The sequence below is a fragment of the Python bivittatus genome, unplaced genomic scaffold (assembly GCF_059951505.1).
Source record: "Python bivittatus isolate LINGU-HERP-01145 unplaced genomic scaffold, Pbiv_v1 ctg000080_np1212, whole genome shotgun sequence".
NCBI lineage: Eukaryota > Metazoa > Chordata > Lepidosauria > Squamata > Pythonidae > Python > Python bivittatus.
In genome coordinates this window covers 51,396,091-51,409,082 of record NW_028277035.1, presented here as the reverse complement: position 1 = coordinate 51,409,082, position 12,992 = coordinate 51,396,091, and the positions used below count along the sequence as shown (strand labels likewise).

Below are 12,992 nucleotides of genomic sequence, written 5' to 3'. Positions count from 1 at the left end.
AAGGAAGTTCTGAATTGGAGGCCAGTCCTCCTCTAGAGATGCCACACTTATTTAACTCTCATATATTCAGAATGAGGCTTATTGATCACTTGAGTTGTAGCAGCATATTTACCTCTGACATATATGATGAAGACTGGCCTGACACCCTGTCCTACTTCCCAAAGTTAGAGATATGCATGCCACATTTGTCAAAAGCAAGCTCCATTATACTCTTAAGTATGTAGCTGCAGCCCAAGTGAGTTCAAAAGTGTTCTTTTGCAGTTGTTCCTACTAACATCTTCAACTTATATCCTGAATTTCTATCCAGAGGATGTTGAACTATTCAAATCACTTACAACTCTAACCCATTTATGTTCTTCCCTTACCTCTCCATTTCTTATTCCAAAATCTCCCAATTTTAATTCAGAAGAGAAGTTCATCAGAAACAACAGCCACCTACTGTAAGCCTGGAAGTAAAGCATGATTGCAATAGCCCCGTGTTCTCCAGCAAGTGGTACTTACAAGAAAGCTTTTTCTTGGAAGATGAAAAAGAAATACAGAGCGCTAAGATGTTAAGACTCAATTAATATGAGTAGATGAAAACCAAGCTCTTTGCAGGTTGATGGGATAGAACAGAGAGGTAATAGATAATCATAGGTGTTCTTTTATGCAAATTTCTTCTGGAATTTTTTGCTCAGGATTTGGATCAGTCACTTTCATATTCTCTTTTGTCTTTTTTATTTACTTCACTACCCACAGACCCGCACTGTAATCAAATTACTAAGAATCTGATTATATTCTAAAAACAAACCAGAGAAAATCAGTTGTGTCAAAATTCAGTTTATTATTTTTGAGAAAGTTGGCAACAGAAACATAGTGCTCCAAACAAGAAGTGTCTCATTATTTGTTGGCATCAAGTAATTATTACCATTCCTGGCCAATCATTATGTCTGCAGTGTTGAAATGAAACTGGTAACTTTGTTCAATCTGCCAAAATTTAAATCACATGTAAAATCAGCTTTCAATTATAAGCGAATTCTGCTATCATGTTCACAATCAGCTGACAAAATTAAAAAATTGACACATCATAAAAAGACAAAATGTAAAAATTATCAGAAATATCATTAAATCATTATTAGCAGTATAGGCAATAAAATACATCTTGTACAAAGAACATTGCACCTTGACGCAGCACAAGCATCTTTTGTTACCATTTATACATTTATACATTTTTGTGTAGAGTAGCATTGTACAAAAACACAGTGAAAACATTAACAGCCCTAAATGAAAGTATGCCAAGTGCTGACTCCTTTTGTTCCATACAGTTGCCTAGAATGCTTAATTAGGAATCTGGAACACGTTACTTGCTACATAAAAACAGAGTTTAGAAAATTTCAGGACAATCATTTAGCAGCTTATGTTGTATATTAAACCCCCTCACTGCACAAGGAATATCAAGGGCAATGCACAGGAAAATTTTCAATGCTGCTATGAAGAGAATGCTGATCCAGGGTTAATTCAGTCAGTACTGTGCTTTAATTCGTAACTGTAGACCTGACCAGCTGAAGTATTTGAACCCAACGAATTACCCAGTGAGCTCCAAAGGCAGCTCCCTCCCACAGAGTATCTCCCACTGCCTAGCAAGTAGTGAGATCAGTTTTTCACGGCTTTCGGGACTTGGGATAAAGACACACCACAACACCTCTTGGCTGATGTTGCCCTCTTGTCTAGCCTGCCCTTTAGGAAAACTGAGAACGTTGCCAAAGTGATCTAACGTCAGGTTCTGCATGAGATCTTGATTCTGAATGTCATCAAAAACAAATGTGAGTGCCTGAGGATATGCCTGATAGCCCATGAGCACGCGATCTAGGTCACGGATTCTTCTTCCATCTGCAAGCTGATACTTGTCTCTCTTCGGTGGTTCCTTTGCAAATTCAGGCCGTGGGTAACTGATGTAGTCCTCATTGAAAAGGAACAAATCTGAGCTAGTTAAGATCAGTGTTTTAGGCTGAAGGGAACTGTAGGTCTGAGCAGTCACCTCTGTGGTATTCACTTGAAATGCCAACACATAAAGGAGTAGATTCAGGGACTGGGATTTCATGACGCTGTTCATCTTCTCAGCAACCAGAAAGGCAAGGTCCCCAATTTCTTCTTCATTGGGATATATGAATCTCACTCTGCTAGAGTGAATCAGTTCATAGTTTTCCATTTTTCCTGAAACAATAAAGAATGTCATGTATTTTGGATGGATTAATTAAAAGTTGTATATTTCAATATAATGAGCTAGAAAAATTAGATTTACAACTCATTCAGAGCACTTTTATCTGAAAGAATATGTTCCCAAATTAAAACTTGAAATGATATAAAACACAATATAAAGAGCAGAAATAAAAACAGATACTATAACACTCCCGAAGAAGCTGAGCTATGAATCAGAAAACTCACCTGTGCTACACACACTCATAAGGTAAATGATTTCCTTTCAGTCTCAGACTTCCACCTACCATAAGGACATCAATAATAGATTTGCACCATTTTGATATTTTCTGAAATACAGTGATACCTCGGGATACGAACGCCTCTGCTTGCGAATTTTTCGGGTTACGACCAGCTCTGGCCCCAAAATTTTACCTCGGTTTGCGAACTCCGCCTCGGGGTACGAGCCATTTTCCGCCCGTGCCACGTGGTCCGCGGCCATTTTCTGCCCGTGCCACGTGGTCCGCGGCCATTTTTCCGCCCGTGCCACGTGGTCCGCGGCTGTTTTTCCGGCCCTGCCGCGTGGTCCGCGGCCGTTTTCGCGCCGCGCCGGGCTGTTTTCGCGCCGCGCCGCGCTGCGCCGGGCCGTTTTCGCGCCGCGCCGGGCCGTTTTCACGCCACGCCGCGCTGCACCCAGCCATTTTCGCGCCGCACCACGCCGCGCCCGGCTGCTTTCCGTGTGGTCCGTGGACGCCAGAACGGATTAACGGTAATTACATTGAACCTTATGGGAAATTGCCTCGGGTTGCGACCAAATTCGGGCGGAGGGCGGAACGGATTAACCGGATTTACATTGAACCCTATGGGGAAATTTGCCTCGGGGTGCGACCAAATTCAGAGGGCGGAACGGATTAACCGGATTTACATTGAACCCTATGGGGAAATTTCCTTCGGGTTACGACCAACTCGGGATACGCCCAGAGTCACGGAACGGATTAAGTTCGTATCCTGAGGTACCACTGTAATTAATGTATGTGAAGCAACCTAAGCAATCCAGTATGAATTACATTTTTAAGCTTACATTGAATTCATGCCCTTTCTCCAAAGTGCTTAGGGTGGTAAGTTCTTCCCCTTTATTTTTATGAAGACGGAATAGGCAGACACCCAGAGATATACGCACTGACAAAACAGGTTAGGTTAGTGGGAACACATGGCAGGCTTTTCTGTGGCCACATGTGATTATGACATTTCCTCAGATAAGACTGTCCAAATCTTTGTTCTGTTTTTGGAGAAAAGCAATTATACTATTTGTTCAGACTTTTAACACTCTTGTATGTATGGTGTGGTGGTTGTGTTGGACAGGTACCACAGAGGCCCAAGTTCAAGTCTACCATCAAGTTCACCGAAGCTCACTGATGTGATTTTAAGCCGCTCACTCTCTTTGAGCCAATCTACTTCATAGGTTTGCTGTTATGCAGAAAAAGGAAAGGAGGGAGTACTCTGTACGTTCCTGAACAAGAAAACAGGATATAAATCTAATAAACAAATCACATGTTTCAATGAATCCCTCAATAAATTCAACCAGAAATCAACTTACATGAAAGAAAGATTAAGCTTTTGGAATGAGCTGTATTAAAATTCTGTGGGGAGATCTTTCTGATTGTTTGATGTGATTTTGTTTGAAGTGGTTTGTATGTGCTCTAATAAACTAACACAAAATTGTAAGATATGTTATGACTGAGAAACAGAAATTGGTCCAAAGTTATACAGAGAGCTTTGTGGCTGAGTAGGCATGTGAAACAAAGTCATACTGTTTCCACAGTAATATCCACATCACACTGATTCAAGCTAAGCATTAATTATGAAATCTGCCATATTTTCTGATTACTATCACCATTTTAGTTGGCCAGACTTCTCAACTACTTTCTTTACTTTTGGAATTTACTTAAGCTAAAACATGCCTTTGTCTGCACAATTCCATCCGTGTCTGGTCCCTCAACATGGTATCTTTTCCAATTAGGTTTTATCTTTTTCTTATGGCTAGTCTACTTTTGTGAAGAATTATATGATGCACAAGTTAAGGAAATATAGTCATTCAGGCAGATTAGGCTAAAACCATTTATTTAGTTATCTAGCTAGCTAGCTAGCTAAATAAATAAATAAATAAATACAATCTTTGCACAAACAACCATGAAATGACAAAACCCAACAATATTGTGTTAAAATGCTAGGCCAGATACTGCCATCCTATTACATTTGCACCTGCAGGAAGAATTCTTTCAAAACATAGGGAGATAAGTAGAGGAGTGTCATTATTAAATAACTAAATGACTCACCTCAATCTTCTTTCCCTATTTTAACTATTTAGATCAGATCCAAGCAGATCAATACATTTTCTTCTGATTCTTTTAAAGAAAAGGATAACTAGAAATGTTGCTTAAAACCAATTTAAGTCTCAAGTGTGTCTCAATGACTCATCATTCTATGCATGGTATATGCATGTCATATAGAATGCCCTCTAATGGTGTAACATAAAATTCTGACTACTGTTTTTAACTATTAATACTTTAAAATCACACAAAAGAAAAGTGTCCAAGGAATGTATTGTTTTAGGTTGCACTTCCACACTGAGATCAATGTGAGTGGTTCAGTCATTCAGCTATGTGATTTATAGCTGAATTTTGATTGTAGATTATTTATGAAGACATGTGGGCAGATGCATCCAATGAGAACAAGTAGCTGAGTTTGCTGTTGGTAACAATGAATACATTTTCAAGGCCTGAACAGATTCCATTTTACTGAAATTGGATTTTCAAAGTCTATGCACATCAGTTTAACTTTCAAAGTTCTCAAAGCTTGCATGCATACGAACAAATTAAACATGAATTACATGGAAATGGAAAACTCTTGCCACACTACTGGTATGTGGGTGTGTCAAGGATTTTTTGGCTTTGCTAACCAGTTTATGTCAACCCTATGCCCTTCCATTTTTACTGAAGAATATCCAGTAATTTTTTCTTTGTCAGACTCATAGTACCTAGGGAAAAGCAGTAAAGAAGCACGAGGAAGTCTGTGGAATAAGAAATGCCATCTCTAGGGAAGAGGAGAGACTCCAATTTACATTAACTGCTTTTCCTGTGTTAGCAAGCATCAAGTACCTACCAATCCAGCAGCTTAACAAAGTGAACAAGTGGTATGTCTTCAATGGCAGGCTGGCTGGCCTTCCTTCCCTCCCTTCCTCCCCTTCCCCCTTCCTTCCTGGCAACCCAATTTTCATCTTGTATGTTGCACATTTAAGACGGAATGTTCTAGACTGGTCTTATAATGTATATTGGAAACAAATGTTTTTACTTCAACTGAACCTGCCTACTTTAGTTTTAGCAAAAGATACAAATATACTGTATGTATCACCATTGTTGTACATTTCCATTACTGGTCAAAAACCTGCATTAACACATGGTGATTTGCTAGGAAAAGCAAATTAAATTAACATCACCCTAGAAAGGTATGATGAAATATATTAATTTAGCCTATTAAAATATTTCTAAATCATCTTACCTGTATTTTTCTCTCCAAATTCAGAGTAGAAGTCCTTGTCAACTGGTTCTGGTGATGGTGTCCTTGCGAGGAGTGAGAGCACTGCCATGAGGTGCTGGATAAAGGCATGAGTACTATAACTGTCTCTGGTTAGGCAAGTCAATATATGTTCCGCCGAATGTCCTGAAAAGGACACAAAACTAAGATTTTTTCTAATACTATTACAAAATTATGGTAGCTTTTAAACAGATGCCGTACTGTGGAACTTTTATATAAGAATTATATTTCACATACTACTTAATAAAAAATTTAAGTGGAAACAATTATAATTAAAACAATTTCCAAATTATCATTTCTTCATTCAGTTTGGTGCACACTGCTCTAGAAATCATTGTTTTGGAAATGTCTGGTTTGTATAGTTTAGGTGCACTTCTTAGAAGCATATGCTATTGTGAATGGGGTTCCCTCGGCAGAATTCAGACATTCCCAATATGCATCATCTCAGGCTTCCCAAATCTACCCTTTTATGAAAGAGAGATGATTACTTTAGTATGTAGCAAAATGAAGATTTCACCAAATCACTCTCCCTTTGAGAGGAAGGGCTTTTGGAAACTGCAGGGAGGAAGGAGAGAAGCAAGAAGTCGGGTACAAGGGCTCTGAAACTGTTCCTGAGCCTCTGATAAAAGGTTGTAATCTACAGGAAGCTGGAAAAATGTCCAAGAAAACAAGCAGGGGACTTTAGCTTCGGGCATCAGATCATCCTAAGAAATAAATAACAAGTTTGGATATAAGATTATACTGAAGAAGATTGTTTAATAATTTAATTCATATTAATTTAATAATTTGTGCCTGGTATTATTGTCTCTATACCAGATCAGTAATTATTTGTTTTTGTAACTTGCAACTTCTTTATAATAGAACTGTCTCTAAATAGCAGAATACTAGCATCATTTTGTGGTCTGCCTGAGCTTTATATTTTCCTATTGGAGGTTCTTTTAAAACACTGAATTTTAATATCAATTTTTATCTCTTTTGCCAAAGAATATTTGCTCATGACTATTTAAAACCAAAAATGAATGAAGAATAATCTACATTTATATCTTTTTTAACAAGATTGGTTTTATTTATCTCTTCTGAGATTGGTCTATTTCATAAAGGGAGGGCTGATTCTGCTGTCACACACCTCAATGCTATACATTCAGGAGGTGATGCTATAGAATTCATTTTATTTTTTCCTCGTTTTTTTCCCCTTTTAATTTGCCAGAAAGTAACATAGGGTGTGGGAACCCCATATCTCCCACACACTAGGGCTAGGGGGAAGGACGTCAGATGAGGCATTCCTTTTATAACCCAGAGACAAGAATTTTGCCAACAATATTTTATTTCAAATGTTCACAAAGAACTATCACCATACATTGTGCCTTGCACTAGGAATAAATCATGGAGTCACCTTTAACCTGCAGTTTGCTGATAAGAGAATGCAGGTGAAAAAGGAAAGAAATTTCAATGTATATTTACTTACCAGTAAGTCGAAAATACTGATCAAAAAGTCCAATGTTCACTGAATGCAGATCATTTAATTTTAGAACTAAGCAAGGAGAGAGATGGAAAGAGCTGAATTCATAGTCCAAGAGATCTGTGCCCCAAAAACCTAGTGGATGATAAATGTACAGTAGTCAAATACAATCCCTAATTGTCTTAAAGAAGTAATTAGTTTCAGGTATCAGGGGAATCAGTGTTCATCATCACATCTGACATCTTTATCTGAAATAAGCCATTACTGAAGGTGCAGCTATGTATTACTCTAGTAAATGTTTCCATACCCGCAACATGTAGGTAACATGTTGGGGTACACGGGCACTGAGATTCTTAATATAAGTCTTCTCCTTACCCAAATAATTCTGCCTTGTAACAGCACTTATTTCTAGTCTTTCTGGGTGACTGAGTAAAACACTGTGGAAAGTTTTAAAAGATTGTCTGAATGGACAATCAGAATTATAAACCCTGTTCCTGTTTGAGAAGTCTTCCTTGAAAATTCCTCCTCACAAATCCATTAAGGTTATAAGGGAAACCTGTCACTCTCAAACATGCCACCAACCATTAGGCTTCCTCAAATGATAGCTTTAACAATAACGGAATATCATATGTACAAAGCAAGAGATTAAAATTATGGCATCTTTGAATAGGCCTCGTTTTGATTAAAAATCTGCAAACTTTTTTGAAAGCCAGGAACCAGCCTGTCCTACCATACCTAAATGGTGATCATTAGAATGAGTCACAGAATCATCCAACAAGAAGTAAATAGCTTTAGTTGAAAGTAGTACACACGCTGTCACTTCCATATCCGGAGCTTTATAAAACAGAACAGATGACCACATGAGATGTCTTAGTTCTTCATTTTCAACCTATAATATTGACAACGCAGTTAATCTTTTAGTTAAGTATAGCTTTGATGTATTTTCTATGACCTGACTAAGAAAGATTCACTTTTTACAATTACTCTGCCTCTTCCCTCTCCTCTGTCCCTGCCAAAAGGTATCTGTATAAAATCTGAGTTTTGTTAAATGTTTGAAGCAATTCTTCAGCATCCTCATCATCTGTGTGTCAACTTCAATTGAGGGAAGCACCTTGATATTGCTGGTATCTCATCAATGTCCCAATTTGTTGTTGTCATCATTATCACCATCATCACCATTATTACATACATCAGGACAGTGTCTTATTCTTCTTAAAAATTCAGATTATATATTTATTGAATACTGACTTTTGGGGTTATGGCTTAGCCTGCCTTTTATTACAGTTCAATTAAAAAAAACTACTGCAACTATAAGGTGGTAATATTAGCAATATGAACACTATATTCCGTACCTTCCCCCCAACATACTCTGTACAACTGGATGAAAAGAGAAAACCTATCTTGAACCCATTCCTCTACAAACATTAATGCTTCAGTAAATGTGTGGTTCTTCAGGATGCCACTGGGTAATCTGTTGATCTTCAAATGCCATTAAAACAGACTAGCACAGCTTCTCTTCTGAAATCTCTTACTCTTGTGTACTAATACCTCAGCAATGCTGTTATGGAAAAATTCCATAATGGATTTTTCCTTTAGCCCAGCCATATATTGAAGAGATGGAGAGACTGAAAGATGCATAGGTATCTGGTTCTCTTCAGTAATTCTTTGCATCAGAAATTCAGATGGATATAAAGATGAGAACGGCAAATGAGGCTTGCAAAAGCTGGAAGACAAATTAGTACACACTATCAGAGAGAAATACAAATAAAACACAAATGCAGGTGCATAATAAATTTATTTATGAATTTGTATGCTGCCCATCTCCCCCAATGGGTGACTCTGGGCGGCTCACAATTAAAAAACCAAAAACCTGTAACAGTTAAAATAACTCATAAATAATTAAAAACTGAATCCCTTAAAATCCCCTATAAACCAAATCCTATACAGTGGGGCAAAAAAGTATTTAGTCAGCCACCAATTGTGCATGTTCTCCCACTTAAAAAGATGAGAGAGGCCTGTAATTTTCATCATAGGTATACCTCAACTATGAGAGACAAAATGGGGAAAAAAATCCAGAAAATCACATTGTCTGATTTTTAAAGAATTTATTTGCAAATCATGGTGGAAAATAAGTATTTGGTCAATATCAAAAGTTCATCTCAATACTTTGTTATATATCCTTTGTGGGCAATGACAGAGGTCAAACGTTTTCTGTAAGTCTTCACAAGGTTTTCACACACTGTTGCTGGTATTTTGGCCCATTCCTCCATGCAGATCTCCTCTAGAGCAGTGATGTTTTGGGGCTGTCGCTGGGCAACACAGACTTTCAACTCCCTCCAAAGGTTTTCCATGGGGTTGAGATCTGGAGACTGGCTAGGCCACTCCAGGACCTTGAAATGCTTCTTACGAAGCCACTCCTTCGTTGCCCGGGGTGTGTGTTTGGGATCATTGTCATGCTGAAAGACCCAGCCACGTTTCATCTTCAATGCTCTTGCTGATGGAAGGAGGCGTTCACTCAAAATCTCACGATACATGGCCCCATTCATTCTTTCCTTTACACGGATCAGTCGTCCTGGTCCCTTTGCAGAAAAACAGCCCCAAAGCATGATGTTTCCACCCCCATGCTTCACAGTAGGTATGGTGTTCTTTGGATGCAACTCAGCATTCTCTCTCCTCCAAACACGACAGGTTTAGACCAAAACATTCTACTTTGGTTTCATCTGACCATATGACATTCTCCCAATCCTTTTCTGGATCATCCAAATGCTCTCTAGCAAACTTCAGACGGGCCCGGACATGTACTGGCTTAAGCAGGGGGACACGTCTGGCACTGCAGGATTTGAGTCCCTGGCAGCGTAGTGTGTTACTGATGGTAGCCTTTGTTACTTTGGTCCCAGCTCTCTGCAGGTCATTCACTAGGTCCCCCCATGTGGTTCTGGGATTTTTGCTCACCATTCTTGTGATCATTTTGACCTCACGGGGTAAGATCTTGCATGGAGCCCCAGATCGAGGGAGATTATCAGTGGTCTTGTATGTCTTCCATTTTCTAATTATTGCTCCCACAGTTGATTTCTTCACACCAAGCTGCTTGCCTATTGCAGATTCAGTCTTCCCAGCCTGGTGCAGGTCTACAATTTTGTTTCTGGTGTCCTTCGACAGCTCTTTGGTCTTGGCCATAGTGGAGTTTGGAGTGTGACTGTTTGAGGTTGTGGACAGGTGTCTTTTATACTGATAACAAGGTCAAACAGGTGCCATTACTACAGGTAACGAGTGGAGGACAGAGGAGCCTCTTAAAGAAGTAGTTACAGGTCTGTGAGAGCCAGACATCTTGCTTGTTTGTAGGTGACCAAAGACTTATTTTCCACCATGATTTGCAAATAAATTCTTTAAAAATCAGACAATGTGATTTTCTGGATTTTTTCCCCCATTTTGTCTCTCATAGTTGAGGTATACCTATGATGAAAATTACAGGCCTCTCTCATCTTTTTAAGTGGGAGAACTTGCACAATTGGTGGCTGACTAAATACTTTTTTGCCCCACTGTACATAAATACTAAAGACATTCAAGATGACCGGGGGGAGGCAAAATCAATTACACCACCAGCCATTTCCACTGATGTGAGCCCCCATCTGGCTCCCAGGCCTTCTGGCATAGCCAGGATTTCATATCTTTCCTAAAGGCCATGAGAGTGGGGGCATACCAGACTTCAGGAAGCAGATTGTTCCATAGGATGAGGGCCACAGCAGAAAAGGCCCTCTGCCTAAATCCCACCAGTCGAAATTCCTTGACTGGTGGGGTCTGCAACATGCCCTGGTGGGGTGGGCTGAAGTACCCAGGGCGAGACGGCTAATATTCCATTTTATTACTCTTTCATAGGTTAGCATGGCTTTCAAAAAATCAGTTTAAATAACATAAAGCATTTTTATAAACTTTACAAATATTATAACTTTTTACAAAGCTATTTTTTGAAACATTTTGAAACAGCTTAATATAAGTCACAATAATCATTAAGATATATATTCCACCTACTGTTTTGACTCAATTAACTGGAAGCTCTCATTATCCCTCTATGTTGTGAATACATTTGTACCTTCAAGTCAGGCTTGACTCCTAGCAACCGCCTGGATAAGTTCTTAGTTTTTTGGACATTTTTTTTGCAAATATTTTGCCACTGCCTTCTTCCTAGGGCTGAAAGAGAGTGACTGGCCCAAAGCCAGTCAGCTGGCTTTGCGCCTAAGGCAAAACTAGAACTCAGTCTTGTAGTTTCTAGCCCAGTGCCTTTAACCACTACATCTGACTAATTCTCATGTTTTGAATAATTGATTCAAAAATGTATATCCTTACCTTGCAGTTGGGCCGTGCTTTATACAATCCGTAAAAGAATTTCTGATTGATTCTACATGATTGGCATCTTTGAAAATAATTATGGTTTTGATGTCTTGCAAAAGCGTCCTCAGAAAACTATAGATTCTCAGAAAATGGAATTTCTCATGAGGTAGGACAAATACTGCTGTGACAAATCTGTAGCCAATTATCAATTCCAAGACATATCCATCTGAAAATGAACCTTCTTGCTGAACCGAATAACATGTGGGATGCAAAAGAACAGAAGCCAATGGAATTCTGTTGAGTTTGAAAATGTTCCTAGCATTCTCAGAGTCAATTAATTTACCTGGAAGTACATTAAAATCAACTTTAACTATATGAAGGTGGTGAGGTGTAAGAAATATCCAACAGGGATGGAGCATACAATGGCTCTCTCCAGCAGATTTGTGAAATGCAGAATAAAATGCAGAACAACCACAGTGCTTAGAACAGGTTTTGCCATCACTGCCCAATTCTGGTAGACATAACACCTTCTGACCATCAGCTTTATTATGACAGAAGAGGTAAACTGGGAAGCAACCTTTTATCTCTGTGTTTTCAGATGAAATATGATAAAACCCCATCAGCTGGTAGACAAATTCTTGCAAACTGGCTTTGCCACAATACAGTACAGGACCTGCTAAAGCAGGCATATAGCGCTGAGAGCAAGACCTGTATAAACAGGAATAGAAATCTTGCAGATTCTGAGTGTCTGAGACAACAAACAAGCAGGTATCACCATTGTTTATGTTCAGCATTAAACATATTTCTGGTATTAAAAAGCCAAATTCAGCAAGGTCAGAGTATGGAAAGCACAGTATGAGTTTCAAGGCAGAAAGTATGTGCTGGCAATTTCCTTTGGAATCTTGAATAATTTCAAATACTGCAATCACATTACTGGCCAAAACTAAACAGGAAGCAAACTGCCTGAGTCCTTTATGAGCCTGAATACAAAAACTCCAGAGGATTTTGACTATGTTATCCTGTTTTGCTTGGGTGCTACTAGGAGTTGTCTGAACACTACTTGAGGTGGGAGTCAGTTTAGAGACATGGTATCCTTCATGAAGTCCCATTTCAAAGTAGCCATCTTCTGTTTCTGTCACCCTGGAATCACTCAAAGGATCTCCTGTGTTCTCAGTTTCCATTGAAAAGAGGGGCACATTCCCCACGGCCTCTGCAATCAAGGTAGAGAGATGTTGCACAAAGTCCTGGTTTGTGATAGCGTGTGACATACAAGTGAAAGGCAGGGTAACGATATTAAGGGGGCCAGGCAAGGAATCGGGTCCTTCTTCTGGATGTCCCAAGCTTTAAAAAGAGAGAAAAGACAGAAAGAAAGGAGGAAACTATGGCACCCTAATTTAAAATATTGATTTAAGTTTCAAAACCTTGTTCTGTTCCT

General features: G+C 39.0%; 1 protein-coding gene across 3 annotated transcripts in view; it reads right to left on the bottom strand.

Annotated features, from left to right (window-relative positions):
• Positions 1 to 803: 803 nt before the first annotated feature.
• NISCH (nischarin) overlaps positions 804 to 12,992 on the bottom strand; it is a 49,924-nt gene continuing 37,735 nt past the window's right edge. For 2 of the 3 annotated variants that reach the window (XM_088134050.1, XM_088134051.1), the window contains exons 16-21: positions 11,573 to 12,898; positions 8,777 to 8,951; positions 7,964 to 8,117; positions 7,235 to 7,363; positions 5,734 to 5,895; positions 804 to 2,193 (exon numbers count right to left, since the gene is read on the bottom strand). In XM_088134050.1, coding sequence (XP_087990176.1) covers positions 1,565 to 2,193; positions 5,734 to 5,895; positions 7,235 to 7,363; positions 7,964 to 8,117; positions 8,777 to 8,951; positions 11,573 to 12,898 — 2,575 coding nt within the window. In that variant the 3' untranslated portion in view covers positions 804 to 1,564. Of the gene's footprint in view, positions 2,194 to 5,733; positions 5,896 to 6,257; positions 6,474 to 7,234; positions 7,364 to 7,963; positions 8,118 to 8,776; positions 8,952 to 11,572; positions 12,899 to 12,992 lie in introns of those variants that run through there. The other variant, XR_015794847.1, reaches the window with a different exon arrangement.